The 20226-nt window shown below is 36.2% G+C and overlaps 1 protein-coding gene across 1 annotated transcript in view; it reads left to right on the top strand.

The window, feature by feature from the left end:
- The first annotated feature begins 426 nt into the window (after positions 1 to 426).
- The window catches only part of TRPA1 (transient receptor potential cation channel subfamily A member 1), a 37372-nt gene continuing 17572 nt past the window's right edge, over positions 427 to 20226 (top strand). The window contains exons 1-15 of the mRNA XM_048287149.1: positions 427 to 603; positions 3060 to 3222; positions 4272 to 4447; positions 6175 to 6282; positions 6699 to 6807; positions 7143 to 7288; positions 8567 to 8703; positions 10956 to 11004; positions 13989 to 14088; positions 15005 to 15105; positions 16383 to 16552; positions 16641 to 16805; positions 17445 to 17559; positions 18793 to 18959; positions 19812 to 19905. Coding sequence (XP_048143106.1) covers positions 484 to 603; positions 3060 to 3222; positions 4272 to 4447; positions 6175 to 6282; positions 6699 to 6807; positions 7143 to 7288; positions 8567 to 8703; positions 10956 to 11004; positions 13989 to 14088; positions 15005 to 15105; positions 16383 to 16552; positions 16641 to 16805; positions 17445 to 17559; positions 18793 to 18959; positions 19812 to 19905 — 1920 coding nt within the window. The 5' untranslated portion in view covers positions 427 to 483. The remainder of the gene's footprint in view (positions 604 to 3059; positions 3223 to 4271; positions 4448 to 6174; positions 6283 to 6698; positions 6808 to 7142; positions 7289 to 8566; positions 8704 to 10955; positions 11005 to 13988; positions 14089 to 15004; positions 15106 to 16382; positions 16553 to 16640; positions 16806 to 17444; positions 17560 to 18792; positions 18960 to 19811; positions 19906 to 20226) is intronic.

Here is a 20226-nt window from a genome sequence, read left to right as displayed (position 1 = left end):
CGAGTTACACGTTTCCGTAAAGACTGACTCAGTTCCAGGCGCTTTAGGATTAACCCTTTGAAACACCTCATGCTACTTCTTTCTATACTCTTCTTACAGCTGTCCTACGCCTCCCCAAACTGTCTGGTCAAAAAAATTCTGCAAGAAAATTTTATGGCTCCAAAGAGAAACTAATAGGAGAAAACTCGAGCCCGTTTTTTAGAGGCGGGAGGGCAGGGCAAGGGTAGGTAGCACCACTTCAGGCGGTGGTCCCTGCCAGGCACAGGCGTTCCGCTCCCGCGGGGTCCGCCCGGGCCTGCCCACCCGCAGTGGGAGCCGCCGCCCGGAGGGATGCCCGCCCCGGCGGGATCGCCCCCGCCTGTTTTCCCTGCTTTCCCCGCTTTCCCCGCCTCCCCCGCGGCCGCCGGGTCCCGGCCGTCACTCGCTGTGTCGCCTCGCAGGTCGGCGGAGCGGGCGCTGCTCGGAGCCGGGCGGGCGGGCGGCATGAAGCGCTCTCTGCTGCGGCTGTGCCGGGCGCGGGAGAAGGCGGCCGTCTCCAGCTCCTACCAGGGCGTCGTGTGCGAGGCGGATGCCGCCTCCGTTGCCTCGCAGGATGTCTTCAAGGTGCGTGCGGAGGGGCGGCGGGCCCGGGGCTGGGAGAGAGGGCTGAAGGTGGAGGGTGAGGTGGGCGAGGGTGCGGACGGTCTCTGGAGCTGTGCGGGCTCGGCAGTGGTTATGTCCCAGGGATCCATTCCTCCAGGAGACCCTTTCCGCTCACTCAGCGGACCCGGGAGGGAGGATCTGTGCGGGATAGGAGACAGGCTGGGAGTAGCCCTGGCCGTACGGTGCCAAGGCGCAGGACACTGATGTTGTGTGGCCCAGGCTGAGCGGCAAGGTAGGGGAGCAGGCGAAGGAGGGTGTGGGTGGCAGGCTGCTGACACAGAACACACATTCCCCCTGGGCACAGAAAGAGACTCCGACTTAGAGGGAAGTCCAGAGGTCATGACAGAAATTAACAGATCAGCTAACAAGAATGACACAAAAGAAAAGTTTAGAAGCACTGGGACTGTTACGAAGGGAAAGGGAAGCAACAGTGCAACTACAAAAGTGAGATTGCAGCCAGGAAGGACGTAATATCTTCCCACTTTTAACAGAGAATAGGATGAGAAGTCATGCATTTGTATTGCTGTTAGGGAGACCTAGACCAAAATCTGGCAAGGTCTTTTTTAAGGGTAAGAATAATTAGGCAAAGGAAGAGTTTGCTTACAGGATGGAAGACTTGGATAACTTTGGAGATGTTTAACAGCAGGCTAAACAAATTTGACAAAGTTTATAGATGGGTTTAAATACCTCCTGAGGTCATTTCCATTCACATATGTTTTCTGTGTGCTAGCTATAGACCTGAGCAACACCTCTCCAGCATAATGTGGTTTGTCATTCTGGTGGGTGATCTGTTGCTACAGAACTGTTCAGACACAGGGCAAAGGAGCTGCTGTTGTTTACCATAGCTTGCTTTGCTGTTGTTAACCAACCCAAGTACTGAGAACACCTAACTGACTTCTTTCTTCCTTATTTTGTGAGTGAAACACTGCAGTATTGGCTGATAAATCTTACTTTTTTGATAGAAATTATCATCATGCCACATTTTGTCTTACATTGAGAAATAAATCCAGTGTTAAAAGTGGAAAAATGTGGTCTAAATCAATAGAAATACTAAAGGTAGAACATTAGAAGGAATAGAAAATACTGGGCTCTCTAACAAGGTTTTCTTAGATAGCTTTTTGGTGTGTTTAAAATGTATAGATATTTGTGTGTGTAATTGACCTGTTGTTTTTGTGACAGATGATTCATCTTAAATACCCTTTCCACAATTATATCACATGTTTTCAGTTAGCTTTTTCTGATTGCACCTTTGAGGCAGACACTAGCCCTGTATTTGGCCTCAGTCTTCTAAATGTTTAAACACATTTGTAACATTATTGACATGGGTAACCTCACTGAGGTCAGTGGGACTGTTAAAGTGAGTGAAGCTAAACACGTGCTCAACCTCATGAATGGGCTGCCCTATAATGTATATTTGCTCAAGGACAGCAAAAATTGTTGAGTCTTTGTGACTCAGGGTATCCTGGAGGGCAAAGTTTTCCTTTTCTTTTACATGTGTAAAAAAAGAAGTGATTTTAGGAAATTACCTTTTTTTATTCTTTGCTTGCTTACACACCTTTTGAAAGTTTGCATTACATTAGATAAGCATTTTTCTCCTTTTTTTTCCATCCAATGTAGTTGAATTCTTTTTCTTTTTTATTCTCTCTTAATTTTTCATATCTGTTTCTTAAATTACTGCCCATTCTACTGCAATCATTTTTTTCTATCACTTTTCTTCACATAGAAATATGAGGTTTGAATCACTGTAACAAAAATATTTGGAGAACATCATAAAATAAGAATCAGCAGAGTTTCCATAGTGGGCTTTGGTTGTAAAGCATAGTACCTGGAATATATCAAGCTGTCAGTGGGCTCACTGGGCAGATACTGGGTTGTTTCAGGCTGAGATAATAGTCTGATGTTCTAAGCATGCTGCTGAAATTAAAAAATATATTGGTTTCCCAGACATAAAGAACATCACAGAAGCCAAATGGCTGAACTTGAAACCAAAGTACACAGTATCAGTCTCTGTAGAAAGATCTAAAAAAAGGAATTTATCAAGATTATTAATTTTCCTCTCTGTTGCATTCATTTGACATGGCCACTACAGGAAAGAGTACAAAAACATAAGTGATGAATTTGCTTGTTTGATATTTTCCGTGGTGAGGGAAGGATCTTGAGCTCACTACAGAAGAGAAAACAATGTGTTGAAGATGATTACCAGTTTTGTTCATTTTGCGCTGTTTCTCATCTGGATCTTATATTGCAGTCAGTTAAACCAATCAGAGTTTCACTGTTGGCTCAATCTGATCATGATTTGTGAACTTCTGTATGAAACCAAACTGGGAGGGAGTTACTGAGTGGTAAGATGCCCACAAAAACCCATTATAGCATTGCTAACTTCCAGCCTTTTAGGAGAATGTTTTTCTCCAAAACAGGTTATTTCAGATGGAAGCGCCTGTAGGCTACGGAGCTTCATCAAGAAGAATCGTTCTGGGCTTACAAAAGTGGATGAATTAAATGCCACCCCACTGCATCACGCTGCCGAAGGAGGACAAATAGAACTAATGCAGTTGATCATAGACGATTCTTCCTGCGAAGGTAACGTGCACTTTATGAACTACTTTATTCAGCAGAATAGAAAAGTTCAATAACCAAGGTGTCTGTTACCCAACTGAAACAGGACTGATATGTGTTATCTCCATTTATATAATATATATAATCCAAACTGTCTTGCAAACTGTTTGCACTGTCTCGGGTGTGGTTTGGGTCGCCCTTGTTATGTAGGACTGTTTTCTCTCTAACGCAGTGAATCAATATGCCTTACTTTGTTTGACACTCAGAGAGATAGTCTTCACTATGAAAAAGAAAGCTACAGTGATGTACAGAAGACTTGACTTTGTCTTCCTTATTCATATTATGTGTCTGTTACATAATGAGCATTGTGAACTACATCGGACTCCAATGATAAGACTGTAGGCTACTGAGAAAACCTACAATGGCCCTGAAAAGCTTGTTTTTTTCACCTATTGATGGCCAATCTAATTTTAGATTATTTTAGCTGAAATATATATTTTTTTATTTTCAGTCTGTCATTTTGGTCATAATTTATTAGGGTATTTGTTGAAGTTTATCTTCAGTTTTCAAGCTCAAAATATATGTGTAGAACAGACCATTTTTATAACTGGTGTGAATTGATTTGTGTTCTGAAGCGAAACAGAGTATATATGGTCTTTAATTTTCTTACAGTTTGCAAGCACTTATTTGTTATCTCTTATTTCAGTTCTTTGCACTCATTTATTTTGTGCAGCCTCTAAAGAAATAGCTGCGAAGTCAAATAAAACAGGAAAAAGAGTCAAGGAGAGAGGGAAATCAAGTAACTTCTTACATGAGGAAAAAAAAGATATATAGTAATGGGCAAGAAATAGACAGGTTTCCCATTTCTCTCACAAATACTTTATATTCAGCACAATATTTAATCAATTTAACACAATGCACTGCATCTCATGAAATCTTTTCCTTTCCTTTTTCAAAGAAATGCAGTAGCACAGACCTACACCTTCATAGAGGATGCGCTTTTTTTCCAGTGCAATCAGAATGTTTGATGGTTTTGCTTTGGTTTTTGTTCTGTTTTCTCTCCTTTGACCTAGTATTAAATGTGATGGATTCTTCTGGAAATACCCCACTACATTGGGCCACAAAGAAAAACCAGATTGAAAGCGTTCGCTTGCTTCTCAGCAGAGGAGCGAATCCAAACATTCTCAACTCCAATATGATGGCACCTTTGCATATGGCTGTTCAGTCCCTGCACAATGAAATTGTCAAGGTAAGTCTAAAGTCCACGTAAATGTACACACTTGATAAGTAGCTCAGCAGCAGCTGTGTGCAGAGCACCAAGGCCTTGTTGATACATGCCATATCTCCTCATATGCTTTCTTCAGCGAGCAGGATGTGTAACGTGATGCCTGTAGAAATGTTTGCATCTTCTTAGCACTGCAAATAAAAAGTAACTTGCTGATTTATAGGAATACTGATGTTTGTGCTATGATAGTAGTCATTATGGTTCACAGAAAATGCTTTTCAATTTTGCAAACGCAAGGAACTTTCTTTAAAAGGGTTCCTTTTAACACTGAAACTTCATGTAGGCATGTGTTATTTCAAATTATAATGCTCTGATTTTTTTTTTACAATTGTATGGGATGTTGTACAAGTATCAAGACTTCCTTGAAACTAGTGTATTTTTAAAGTAAAAACCAGATTAAAACTAGTCAGAAAGCACAGTTCTTAGAACCAACATTCTAATAATCGAGTAGTAGCAGAACTAAATCTGCAATTAAAAAATCACAAAAATATATTGTGAAGAAATTACTAAGGTGTCCATGTTGAACTTTGTAAAATACCAACAGCATTGAGATTTTAAGCAGCATAATTTTTTAACCATTTGTCTAAGTGCAAGAGAATGTTTTCATTTCATATGCAGCATAGGGATAGAATTTTAGAATTGGTAAAGTTTTAAAATTTTTTAGATGAATGCAACCTTAAAATTGCAATACTTGCTTTCCTCTTTTTCTCTTGTTCTAGTTCATCCACACAAAAGAAACACATGTTATCTGTATTCAAGGCTCAGACTTCTTTAGAAATGTTTCAGTGTCCTCAAATCTTTTACAAAATTTGTACTTATTATGAACTAAGAACAATGAAATCTGAAATCAATTACATTTTTTAAATGGGCTTTTTATCAGCTTCTGTGCTTCGGTTCTTGACTGAATCTGTGCTCTCATTTTTTTCCCCACTCTGTTGTTTATTCAGACTAATTCTCCCTTGGTTTTTATTGCCAAATTGCCTGAGAGTGATTAAAATGCACCAGTTCCTCTAGTACAGAAAAAATAAATAACTGGAATTACTGAAAGACAATTAAATAAATATGTAGCTAGTGGAATAAATAAGCAGTGGGGTCATTACAGTTTCCAGATCCTTTGCTTCTCAAAAAGTGCTGGAAGCAGTCATAGAGATAATTGATGATGCTGATAGTTCAGTGTCAGCTGTTAACCTAGAGACTGGAGCAGGATTTCAGGACTGCACAGTCCCAGTTTTCATCAAGCCCCATCTCCCCTCATTCTACTGTCCAACTGAGCAGATTCCTAATTGAGCAGATTCCACAACATTGCCACTTGCCAGGGAATTTTCTGTTGAAATCTTCAGTTGAAAATACTTATCTGCAATGTACTACAGAAAATACTTTCTCCCATTATTGAGATATTGTTAAACCAGTCTTTAAAATCCTTTGCAGCTATGTGCAGAGTTTAACTTAGTTACCTGGCTGTCGGCTGGAAAGAATTTTACTTCATATCTGTTCATATCTGCATTTTTCACCAGCATATTTTTGTATTCTCCTGCATTTTGTGTCTCCTCTGCCTATGCATTGTGAGCTTTTGGCATGCAAAATGAGTAAGTTGCACAGGTTCTATGGGTTGTAAACAACAAAAATAATGGAACAGTCTTTTATTGTTATGTTTGGCTTATGATTGACTGAATGTTTTCTTAAACATTTAGATTTTAGTCCAACATAGCAGTACAGATGTTAACTTGGAAGGTGAAGCAGGGAACACACCTATAATTGTAGCATGTTACAAGGACAATCCTGAAGCATTGACACTCCTGGTAGGTATATTTATCCATCATCTTTTGAGGTGATTCTCTCTGCCTCGATGCAGTGTTATTCTGTTCCTGTGTACTGTCTTTGTTCAATGCAGGAAGGTCAATCATGGATCAAGTGTTCAAGTGGCTTTGCATGGGTTACTAAGAAACTTTTTAATCTTTTAGAGGGTATATTATATCTATATCTGAGTGGCAAACTTAAGGAAAAAAACTGATTTTGAAGGTCATAAGAAGACAGAATGAAGCACATGCATTGTATGGCCATAACATGCAAAAGATACTTGTATATAAACTTCATAACACATATGCAACATTAAGAAAAAGGAGAGAGCTATCCAGGAGACTGTATCTGTAAGAGCATGTTCATTTGTCAGATTTTTCTGTATGCCATTAAGCTGTATTTAGACATTATTTTTCAGATTGAAAACGGAGGGAAAATATGTAAACCAAACAAAACGGGATGTATGCCTATCCATGCAGCGGCATTTTCAGGTGCAAAAACATGTCTGGAAATTCTTTTGAAAAAAGGTAAAATACAATGTTCCCAAGCAGTGAGTGCCAATTTGCTGCTTTAGTTCTCAAATAACTGTGAAAAAAAGCAATTGTAACTGTGTTTGAACTTACAAGAAGTTATTGCAGTTATTCCTAAGAGCAATTTTTACTGCCAACTTTTGTATGATTGCAGCAGCAAGCTAGCTCCTTTCCTAAATGTACGTTCATCTATTGTTTAATGATAGATGTGACAGGTTTCTATTTTGAGAGGGGAGAATATTATTCCACACTTAATATGTTTGTTTTGAATGCCTTTTACTTTCTGTTATCTCATTCTCACTTAAAAAAATCCATTTATTTTCGTCTCTTAGGTGAAGAATTGGGTCACTCTGCTAAAACCCACATCAATTTTACCAATAATGGAAAGTGCAGTCCACTTCATTTGGCAGTTCAGAGTGGTGACCTCGAAATGATTAAAATGTGCATTGAATTTGGAGCCCAAATTGATCTAAAACAGGTAAAATTCAGAGTGGAGCAAAATGTAATTGTGATAAAATCTAGGTACCTCTAAATCTCTGAGTGGTATGAAAAAAAGAAGAGCAGATAATCATTGCTCATTGTCTCTTCCAATGCAAAGCCAAGGGAGCAGCAAATGAAAACAAGTCACTGGTTCAAATCAGGCAAAATGTGACGTTTGTTTATACAAGTGACATGGGGTCATCCCTTCCCAGAAGTGGGATCTTCAGTCTGACCCTTTCTGATGCATTCTTGTTTATCCTCAGCCTTGCCTTGGCCTTTGCAGTATCTTCCTTATAAGCAAACACAAATTTGTGATACTACTGCCTCTACCATGGTGTAGCACTGCTGATGTAAGCGTCTGTGCCCAGCTTCATTCATAAATAAGCATTTTAAAAAATATATATCATTAATCAAAATGTTTGCAAGGATGAAATCAACTCATGAGAGCAAAACTAGAACATAGTTTTGCCTTCTCTTATGGGTTTGATTCTTTGAACACACAGCTTTTGCATGAGATGATTCATGCTTCTGGTTTTGTGATGGGTCAGACTGCTTATGGCATTGGGGAAAAGCTCATTCCAATGCATTCACCAAAATGTTCCTGCTCTAAAAATGAGAAAGTCGAAACGCTCAGGCATGTATCAAAGCTGGTTTGTCCCATCTAGCTAAACAGACTCCTGTTTTAGAAAATATTGTTCTAATCATGTATATATGGCTTAATTATTTTATGACTGTCTAGTTTATAATAGTTTTCCAGCATATTGGACAATGTTATTTTTTACCTGCAGAAAAGTTGATTTAAGAGTTACTTCTAAGGAAGACTCCATTTAAGGAAGTAAATGTCATTTAAAAAAAATGCATTTTCTGTATTATATAGACCCATTTGTTTGCTTATTCATTTTTACTGGCCTAGATATGGTTTTCTGTGGCTTTCCTTTGCTTCATCTCTTGTACTAAAGGGTGCTGTATCTGTCTGGTTTTTAATTAAAGTATAAAAGATTGTTAAGGGTATAATTATCTCAAATTTTAAGGACTTTGTATAGAGTGATAAGAAGCTTCATAGTAATCTGTTAAAACTATCTCTTTAGTCCTTTCTGGTTTTATCAATCTCTTTAGAATTCTACTACTTCAGTTAAAGACTAAAGCTTCATTACTTGCATAAAAAGATATTCATGAATTAAAAATCCTGGGCTGGTTCACTAGTGTGTTTAATAGATTGGAAGATAGGTTTCTGAGGTTTAAATATATATATTTTGTCTTGTTTTCCCATTTATAGAATGAAAAATGCACAGCACTTCATTTTGCTGCCACTCAAGGAGCAACTGAGATTGTAAAGCTAATGATGTCATCCTATGCTGGTGAGGAATCCATTATTGATGCTGTAGATGGGAATAAGGAAACATTGCTTCACAGGTAGGAAGCTGCTGTGCCAGATTTCACTATAAATTGTGGGCCATGATATTCTTTGTTATTCCTTGCATTTGGAACACCCTTCCACATTATTTGAATCTTGGTATGGGAGGTGGTTTTACTGCAGTGTGAAACAGTCAAAAATTTGGTCAGAATGTTAAAAATCTTGGTGCTGATACCAAAATCAAAACAGTTCTAGTTACTTGGAGCCATGTCAAGGAAAGGTCACTAACAGTTCGCATTGAAAATTTACTCCAGTAAAGTAGTAGGGGAACAAGTTTATGGAATTGTTAACATCTTCTGATAATGTGGAAGAAGTGCCCTTATCTAACGTGTTGATGTTCTCCAGAAAATGAGTGAAAAATGATATAAATTGTTTAAAAGAATATTTTCTTTTATTTTCCAAGAAGACTTACCTTATACCTGATCAAGTAAAAGGAAATGTTGGTACACTTCCCTGTGACTTCAAAGCTGCAAATGGTGTTTTTGTATGTAAAAATACTCAAGACTTCTAGTCTTTCACACTCCATTTAAAACAAGAGCACTGGACTGTGGAGAAGTTTCCTCAGTCTTTTGTAGCAGAAAGATACTTGGTTAAACATCCTGTCTCCCAACTCTATGGAATATAATATATTTTCCCATGTATATTTTCTGCAAGAAAGATATGTTTCACTGCATTTAACTATAATTATTTGACAGTGTTATTCTGCAAGAAGTTTTACAGTATGAAGTAAGTGGTAGAAGCAGTGGAGATGATCGTTCTTTGGACACAGTAGAAAGTCAAATGATTCAAAGATAATTGAAGACTTTGAAAGAGTTTGCTGTAAAGTTAAGATAATGTTTGGGTACACTTGGAAATGTTACCATGGAAGAACATGACTGAAGACAAAGTGATGACAGAAAGCCAAAGCAAATTGTGCAGACACTTGTACTACTGAACAGATAACTGGCTGCTATATCAGTGAAAATTACAGTCCTTGAAAAAAGCTTGGTAAAAAGGACAACACTATTTTAGTCCCGGTGTCTGTGAAACAGCAAAAACATTATCAAGAATCATCAGAAAGGTAGAAAGTCACCTAAATATCTCAGAACATAAAAAAACTGAGTAGGAACATTAACTTGAGAAACAAAGCAGCAGTGAAGGATAGGTAGAACCTGATGCTTTTGCATTCCTACTGTCGTGTTTCCATCCAAATATTTCATAACTGACATTGCTTTCGCTCCAGTCACCTTGGAATTTGAGTGTTTGTGAAACATTCAGTATTAATGTGTGGCTGGAAGGGCCTACTATAGATAATGGAGGCATCTCTACATATTTGGAACCATGACTTGATTTTTAAGATGCATCTTTTGAGTAATGAGTTCTAACTATAGTACACCCAATGTTATTATTACCTCTTGTAATGCTAAGGCAACTCATTTGAGATACAGTACAACCTTGGAGCTATCCTTCTGTGTTGCTTTTTGAGTCCAGATATTTCATAGAGGTCTGACTTGTGAAAACGTTTTGTCTGTGTGTATTTACTGTGCTATACTTTCATGCTTTGACCATTTTTTTCCCCTATAATATATAATTCAGTGTCTTACTGTAGAATAAAACTGGAGAAGTTTCCAAGTGTATAGACAGCTTTAAAATATTTTTGGTAACTGACAACAACTTGTTATCAGTATATTTATCTAATGATACTGACTATGCTTCAAATGCCCAATTTATACCAATTAGTTTGTTCATATTTTTTCAAGTGGACTTGCCTGCCACACTCAGAATACATTTAGCCATTGCCATTTTAACCTCATACTAGCATTATTGCACAAAACACAACCAAATTATTTTTGAATAATGAAATTAATTTCAAGCTCCAGACATGCTTGGAAGAAACTGCATTTGAAATTTATGGAATTCTGTATTGACCTTGTGTGGTATATTGAATGATTTGACATGCAAAATTACTGGTTCTCTTAAAAATTGGTGATAAAGTGCCTGTTTACCTACCAATGAGGTCTTTGTTTCCTGCAGTGAGTTTCAAATGTAGTAACTTAACTGAAATTAGTTGGGAAAGATAACTCCATAAGAAAAATTAAAACAATTCATTAAAATGAATTATGTAATAAGAGTATCTCTCTGTCTCTTTGTTTTAAAATTGATTTATTTGAAAATATTAGAAAATTGAGAAAATGCAGAAGAATGCTATCCTTTGGCTTGAAACTTCTTTGTCCTTTCTAATATTAATATATTTTTGCATTTTTCTCCACAGAACAGCGTTGTTTGATCATTATGAACTGGCGGAGTATTTGATTTCAATGGTAAATATTTAATCAAGCAACATGTTTAGAGATTATTGCTATCTATTGCTACAGGTCTGCATAGAGGAAATTCATAAAGCAGAATGTGTTCTCAGGTGTAAGCTATTTAGATAGATAGACATATACATTTCATAATGTACAATTGAGAGTTACAGTACAACTGTAGTTGTGGATCCATAATATCATCCCACAGCTGCAGAGGATGAAATCTTACATTTTTATTTCCATTTTACTTCCTCAGAATGTTTCATAAACATCTTTTACCAAATATGGTGAAGTGGTCTGGTCATACTACACTTTCCAGACATGAAATATAAAACAAATGCTAAACATGCATTGAATTTCATCTGATTTTTTTTCAGAAATACATCTGTTCTTTAAAGAATGTACATATGATTACTATGGGATCACATAGCTGTATATCAAAGTTTGTGCATGATCTAGAAATATTTTTTATTCTGTGTGCTTTGGTTGTATTTCTTCACTGAGTAATTAGGAAGGACAAAGAGAAGAAATGTTATCAGGGATGCTACTGGCTATGCTCCCAATGTCCATTTTTGCCAATTAAATTAAAGCTCATATAATCATTCTGCGCCCCACTTGGCTGAGAACATTTTCAGAAAACATCAGACTTCTTTTTTGTTTTATGTGTGTTTAGGATTTTTACTTAATTTCATGGCAATTATACTAAAAGAAATTCTCTTCTACGTACTGTTTTGCTTTTCTCAGAAATTCTGTTACAGGGATTTAGTTCAAATTAGATGTTGTGCTTATTTTTGATTCAAATGTGAAATGGTGAGGTTTGTCTACTTAAACTTCTCTGAAAAAACCACCTGTCAACTAACCTTATTACCTGAGAAGCACAGTTACAAGTTTTTGCATGTGGAGGCTTGTGTGTACAAAATATTATATCATAAATACCTTTAACACTGCATTTGCTAAGAACAAACTTTCATTCCTTGAGTGCCATTTGACTACTTTGGCCTCTTCCACAGAAGGTTTGCTGAGGGTTTCTTTGGCTTTCCATATGAAGTATGTCAGTTCTGATGCTTTAGAACTGTTTTAGTTCGTCCTGTCTGGGAATGGTTCTAAATATGACAGTTGGAGTTAGAGGAATGTTGCATGTACAGCCTGTGCTGCCTCCTCCCTTGGACTCCTGGCAAGATCACGAAGTTCTGCCTATGCTGTGGTGTACATGAGGGTGAAAAAGAAAAGGTGCAGCAATGTAACTGCTTGAAAGGACTAGCAAATTCCAGTTCAGAAAGGCTTTTGGGTTCTAATAAAGAAAAGCATCTGTTTATTTTATGCATTAAATATTCACATTTTATTCAAAATAAATAAGCAGTAATTTTACACATTTTCTTCTGGTTTTTTTTACTTTTTCCCCTTTTTCTTCCTGCGTCTTTGCTAAAAGGAAAATGAAAGATTAAATTGGTACAAATATTAATTGATATTTACAAAATTGCCATGTTTGTTTTTATATTAATATCTGTTTAACTCATTTATGTTAATACATTCAGGGTAGCAGAAATGGAAAAGTAAATGGAGTTCAGAAACTATTTTACAAACTCTAATTTCAGCTGTATCATAAATGAGGTAAATGTATGTGACAATATATAAGTTACTTCTTACTGTGATAAGTAATTAGAATGCTGCCAAATTCACTTTACCAAAAGCTGAACAATTACGTTAGCTGACGGAAAGGTGATTAAATATTACATAAGGAACTGGAAATTGCTGCCCTGTATTCACTGAAATAAATGAGACACTTGGATACAAAAAGGTCTGTTTCTTGATGAAAAAAAAAATTTTTAAGTGGTTGTCTGACCTTGTAGAAAGGTAAATGGGGGAAGAGTCTTGCATGTATTACTCCCAAATATTTAATGAACATACATTGGAAGCTTCCTGTTCTCTGTGGTAAAGTAATCACTGTCCATTTATTAAGTGCTTCTTATTACTACATTACAGGTGTTACCATCCTAGAAAGTAAATATTGCTCAGGATTGTGATTAATTCTCTTAAATTAAGATTGGACCCAAAGATAATTCAAGTTAATGGAAAAGCTGCCATTGATTTTTTTTCTCATCAACTTTGAATATTATCTGAAATAAAATAGATTTTTTTTTGTGTACTTTGTTCAACTCATCAAGTTTGACTTGCAACTCAATATCTAGAAAAAAATTATGTCTAAACCATCATAAAATATACATACATCTCATTGGTTCATTTACTTGTATCTTCCTGCTCCCTTGGTGGGATTTTTTAGATAGATATGTTTATGCTTACAGTAGTACTTTGCTGATATGACTACAGTGATACTGTGACTATAGTGACCATACTGTCCTGGCAATATGTGTCAGTGCAAAAGTAGACAAAACAGAATAAAATATGCCCACTGTTGATACAGATACTTTGGCATCAAAATTGACTTGGTTCATATTGCTTGTGCTGAAGAATGGAAAATTAATATAGATCAAGCTATGCAGATTGAACTCTACTGATTTCTGGATGCATTACTTCGTGAATCGTGTAGAGGTTCAGAAAGATCTTTTTCTGCTAAGTGTTTGATACATAAGAACACATCATTTAAAGGGCTACAATTTTTGCATTTTTACATAGTGTCAATCCTGGTATCTTCGAGTTAAAATTTTATATTGAGAATTTAAGTACATGGAAAGGTTCTCTAAAAAAAGATCATAAGCTGTAAGTTCAGTATACCTAGAAGTAGGCCACTATTATTTTGGCATCTGAATTTTTATATATAGATGATTGGGCTGTGGCTGATGGATAGAAACCCTAGCAGTTTTATAGAGAGAGGTAATGTGTTTGTTTATTTGTGTATTTATGTAGTGTGAAATTACTTATCTGGAGCATCTGAAGTTACTAAGAATGCCTATATTTCTGCCATGATGATAAAGGGTAGCACCATTTTAAAGTTTCATTTACTCATTATTCACCATAAACTTGGAATTCTTTTTTTGCAGGGAGCTAATATTGATAGCGTTGACATAGAAGGTCGATCCCCACTTCTGCTGGCCACTTCCTGTGCATCATGGAAAATTGTCAATTTACTGCTCTCAAAAGGTAAAAAAGGAATATACACATACTATATATATATATATATATACTTCCTTTGAGCAGGGTTCATTCATGTTAAAACTCTGGGTCCAACTTTCCTCTCAATTTGAATTCACTACTTTGTCATCCATCTCAGGAGCAGCTGAGCTAAACAGCTGCACACTGCTGGTATCCCCTGAGATAAAGGAAGAAGTGGTGTGATGATTTCACCCCTTTAAATACAGCATGAACAGGCTATTAGAAGAATGTGTATGCCATGTGTCACGCTTCTCAAGGTGGAGGTGGCACTGGCACTCCATCCCTGCACTTCTCAGCAGCTCACAAAGTAAAGCGGAACTGCGGAATAAATGCACCACTCATACAGAGTTGTGTTTCGTACCAACAACCAATCTTTGAATGTTAAAGCCCACAGTTCAAGCCTCACCCATGGTTTTATGAAATCACAGTCACCTTGAAAATGTTGGAGCTATATCTCTTTCATTTGCTGTGTTTTGGTGCAAGTTAATGATTATTACTCTACTTCCCCTAGTTAATAGTACAACTGATTTTGTTAAAAAGCCTTATAGTAAGTTTTGAAAGTGTAATAAGGTTACAACTTCAAAGATTAGAAGAGGTGATTATCTGCATCTTTAAATTTCCTCCTGAATTGTGGGTGCTCAGCATCTTAGAATATAAGGGCCCCATATAAACCTTAGTGCTGCAATGAAATACAAAATGCATACACACAAGAGAATGATGAAAGCTGTTGGTAGGAGTGATTTTTTTGGGAAGCAAAATTATACATTACAAGGCTGACTTGAATATTTTATAGATTTATAAAACTTATTTGTTCAACATTTGTTCCTTTGTCTTAAACATCATTATGTAGTGCCAAGAACCAGCAGTTTTGAAGTTGCTGGTATTTATTTCCATATTTATTTAGGAGCAAATGTATCATTAAAAGATCATCTTGGTCGGAATTTCTTGCATTTGACCGTGTTGCAGCCTGGAGGATTACAGCATCTGAATGAGAAATATCTGCAGGTACAGTAAATATCAATTTATGTCTTTCTGTTACCCTTACTAAGAAAATGTAAAGAAAAAAGCAACTACCATTTTATTTTAGTATGTTTATAGAAATTCTTGTTACTTGTTAAGTAGCCCAGTGTCACAAGAAATGGTTTGAAGAGGTGCATATCACATATCTCTCATGAAAACATTTCAAAGCCAATAATACAGTTTTCTTATTGCCAGGCAAAGGAATAACATAATCCCATAAATTATTTTGCTGTTGGGGGATTGAATAGCTCAAGAGGTAGGCAATAAAATATAGAACTTTTCACTTCTATTTTCCCAGCTTGCATGCAGTAAAGCTAGGAGACGTGCTCATAATCTGTCAACATCTAGAATTTGCAGCATATTCTGCAGGAGCTTTCTGTGGACTGGACCATAATGAAGTCTTAGATTTGGTTTGTAAAAAGATTTCGAACATAAATTTGTATTTGGCTATGTTGAAATGAAGCACTCATATTGATAGAGCCCAAGCTTGCTTGAAGCAGTTAAATTTTCTGGCCTCCAGAGCTCCAGAAATAGCCTTGTAAATGTGAATCAAATATAACTCATCTTAAAACATGTGCTGAAATTTGTGAACACCTGTGATTGTGTTTCAGAATGGATTTAGCCTCCCTTTTCAGCAGATGTAGTGAATCAGTTTTAAAACAGAGTGATAGTTCTCTGCACTTTCTGATTATGGATCATATTAGTAATTCGGACAAATAAGTGGATCAGACTGTGGGAGGATTTTTTTTGTTGTTTTAAGAAAGGTTGTAGCATATTAGACAAGGTACAGAGGAAAACAGGGAAGTGAAGATGAAAAAAGAGAAACGGGAAATGAATTTACACTGTAAAGCAGTGAACTGCTGGGTTTTGACAATCAGAGGTTTTGCTCCTGAATCTAGACTATAAGACTGCCTTTATGTATGAAGGTACAAGCCTTCTGCTGCCAGCAGTGAGCATTATGTTGGAATGGCAGCAAAGAAGAATTTCCTGTATTGTGCTGTGGCTGGGCTGCAGTAAGGATGCAAATTAGCAGACTCCTATGTTCTTTGAAGAGTAGTTGCTTGAAAAAAGTGGTGACCCCCAAATCAGCAGATAAAAAAATGCTCTTTGTTCCTAAATTTACTTAAGTTTATTTCTTATTTTTAGATACTGCTTTAAAGTATTAATGCTATTGTTGCAAGCTATTAGAAGATATGGAGCATAAGAGATATAGATGTAATTCTGCTTTTTTTGTTTTTGGGTATTTCTTGGGGGGATAACAGATGGAACATATTAAAAATCTCGTAGTGGATGAAGATAATGAAGGATGCACTCCATTACATTATGCATGCAGACAAGGAGTGGCCCTCTCTGTAAATAATTTACTCAGCCTCAACGTTTCCATCTACTCTAAGAGCAGGGATAAGAAGTCGCCATTACACTTTGCTGCCAGGTTAGTGGCACAGTCTGGGCAATGGAATCCATGCCATGGTTTTAATTTCTGTATTTTTGACATTAATTTCTATGTGTATCTTGCAAAGCTATGGGCGCATCAATACTTGTCAACGACTTATAAGAGATATGAAAGACACAAGACTTTTGAATGAAGGTGATAAGAAGGGAATGACTCCCCTTCATTTGGCAGCCCAGAATGGTCATGAGAAGGTAGTTCAGTTTCTTCTGAAGAGAGGGGCTCTTTTCCTCTGGTAAGTATACAGATTTTCATTCATTAAGCCAAAAGAGAACTATCCCCCTATGTTTTATGTTCATCTGCTGGGAAGTTAATGCAATATAAATATGAGTATATTAGAATAATTACTATATTAATGTATGCAAATACAAACATACAGCATAAGAGCATGTTTATAAAATACTTGTAAAACAGAGAGTCAGGGCTAGCTGTAAAGCCAAGGCCTCTAATGCTGGGGAAACTGAGGTTTCTCTGAATCCACCTGAGAGAAGAATATTGAACCTTTTCATGGAAAAAAATTTGGTTTGGAAATATTACAATCATTTCAGCTTCAGTTACAGGCTTGAGTAGGGTTTCTTAGGACTGGTGGTTCACAGGCATTCTGCCTTGCAGAGTAAGTCCTGCTTTCAGGTCAAAGATCCTCATGTCTCAGAAACAGAGATTAAAAGAGGGAGACCTGAGTACTGAGTTGAACCTCGTATTTCGGAATGGTATATTGACCTTCACATAGTAGTTGACAGAAGGCATGGACATCTCTGCAGTACTCATGCCAAAGAAAAGAGGTCTGAGTCAAAGGAGCATACATTTACATTTACCTTAAATTTATAAAAGGTGTTTTATTTATAATAACTAATTTTATACCATTACATGTAAGTGATTATAAAGGCTGGACAGCCCTGCACCATGCTGCCTTTGGAGGATACACTCGCACAATGCAGATCATTTTGGATACTAATGTGAAGTGTACTGACAGAGTGGATGAAGAAGGGGTATGTGTTAACATTATTTGTTTCTTGTCTGCTATTGCTTCTAGACGAAATGTCAGGGCTAGGCTATTACTAGTTTTCCACTGTGTATTACATGTTTAATACTTTATTTTGTGTGGCAGACTCAGTGCTGTTACATTTCACCACTGTTAAATGTTCATTTCTTGAATAAATATATGATTGATGAAATTGTTATCCAATTCTTTTAAGTGGGAAACAAAAAATAGCAAATAGCCTAATAGAAAACATGAAATACTGAGTGTATTAGACATGTCTCCCTTGCCTCCTGTACAGTGCAAGAATATTTTAGCAATGTAGTACAAACATCGGTAAAGCAAATTTAAAGAACTTACACAGATTTTTGAAAATCTGGTATCAACTATAGCTCATTAACATACTGTTTAATATCCACTGCACAGTGTTGTCCAACAAAAACAGCACCTATCTTGCTCTGGAGTGTGGACAACTGCAGTGTGTATTAGATCAAGACAGAATCCCTTTCTTGGATTGAAGGCCTCTTGTATGAACCTGTCCCATCAGAAACATAGGGCGATCATTTTAAAGAACTGTTCAATTCCCAACACAGAAGCTGTTGCTAATTTCTCTGAGAACTGGTGTTGAAAACATTTAGAATTACTAGATTAGAAACAAATCTTGACTATAAATTTGTGATAAGCCAATTCTTTGTCCTTAATTTCAATCAGAAGAATCTGGGTGCATTCAGAAGACTCTCAAAAGTCAGTTTCAGTGTACTTGATTCCTAAACCACTCATTCCCTTACTTTTATGAAAATACCAAAGAAAAAAGAAATGTTCCATTTACAAAATTGTGCCCTCAGATTTTCTTGCAGATTTTTTTTTATGAGAACATCTGGATATAACTGGATGCTTCTCTTCTTGATTATCAAATGCAGGTGTTCTGTATCTGTAGGTACCATCATTTTTACCTATTGGTGACTTGCAGTTCGTTAATTATGAAACTAAAAGATATTAATTAATTGGCTTTTCTTACCTACAGTGAGTTTCGTCTTCAGATGTTGCCCTACTGTAGCTGTAGACATAAAGAACATGTCTGTAATCTCTATGAGAATCTCTGACAATATTCTAATGTTCTATGTTGCTAGTAAAAGCATTTGAGATTTGCAACTGCAAAAAGCTTGTGGCTTTTCAATGTGGGAAAGCACTGAAGCACTTTTTTTTACTTGCTCACATACTGCTATACTGCTTGTCTGCACAGAACACAGCTCTGCACTTGGCTGCACGAGAAGGTCATGCAAAAGCAGTGAGGTTACTTCTTGACTATGGTGCAAAAATTCTCTTCAACAAAGCAGTAGCTTCTTTTTTCCATGAAGCAATACACAATAGGAGAAAAGATGTAGTGTCTGCTGTCATTTTGCACAAAAGGTAAGGTATACAGAAAACACTTTTTGAATTTATTTTCCAGTGTGTTTTGTTTTGTTGGGGTTTTTTAGAATTAGATTAAATTCTGAAAATCTGTAGTTTAATAAGTAAAACTGAGTACTTAGTTTAAAATTCCAGAGGTTATGTTCTGTTCTAATGAGCACAAATCAAAAATGGCATAATTGTAATGGACGTCAGATACGTGGCAAGTTGTTTTTCATATTACATTGAGTATTTGGATTCTGTGTTAAAGAACATGTAGAAGCCATCAGAAATAATTTTGACCTATCACATAATGCTTAATGCCTACAGAATATTAATCAAAGTGTAAATACCACTGAAAAAATTCAAGAGATTTAATTTAAAATTGTGATTTTAAATATTGCACATATTTTAAAATGTGGCATTTCAACTGCAGTTTAGACTATTTTATGTTACAGTATAGTGAAACCCCACTTTAGGAATAAAGCATTACACTATTGCCTAATCATTGCATCTTTTGGTAAGAGTTACAGGAATACTCACAGGATTTTACTGTATTTATTATTACTTGCCTACTTTTGTAACCCAAGATTCCAGAATTCATTCCAGTTTCATATTTTTTAGGAGATCTTAGCATAGTCAAAACATTTCTGTTTAATTGATAACAGAATTTAACATGAATCATTCTTACAGAAACATCCAGAATATTACTCAATTATTCCCGAAACAGCTTAGTTTCCATTTAATAGTGCATAAAATTGTTATATGTTATGATTTTCAATACCTTAAATAAAACTCAAATAATCTAAAAGTAGTTAATTTAAAACAGAAGCAATTAAATAATTTTTCATTATCTGAAATAATTTTTTGCAGATGGGAAGAAGCTGTTGTGACTTTCTCTCACTATTCCAGTGCCAATAAGTGTCCTTTGCTGGAAATGGTTGAGTATCTTCCTGATTCATTTAAAGTAAGTTTTCTGCACATGACTTCACAAAATAACCTTAGTTGTGCTGCATTGATTTTTCTGCTTGCTGTCCTTACTAATACATATTATTATAAAATAGAAATAATATAAGTTCACAGAATTATTTAATATTATTCTAGTGATAGTTTCTAATTGTCGAGTTTATGTTCTTCAGTATTAGAAAAGTTCTTAGCTTCCTGAGATCAATGGAGTTATAAAAGTAATATAAAAAGACGTATAAATGTAATGAAAGTCATAAGTGAATTGGGTTCAAAATCATCTGAGATATTTTCACTCTCTCAGCTAACTGCTAAATGTTACAGA

The sequence above is a fragment of the Corvus hawaiiensis genome, chromosome 26 (genome assembly GCF_020740725.1).
Source record: "Corvus hawaiiensis isolate bCorHaw1 chromosome 26, bCorHaw1.pri.cur, whole genome shotgun sequence".
Taxonomy (NCBI): domain Eukaryota; kingdom Metazoa; phylum Chordata; class Aves; order Passeriformes; family Corvidae; genus Corvus; species Corvus hawaiiensis.
Note: the sequence above shows the minus strand (reverse complement) of the source record. Positions and strands in the feature narration are given on the sequence as shown.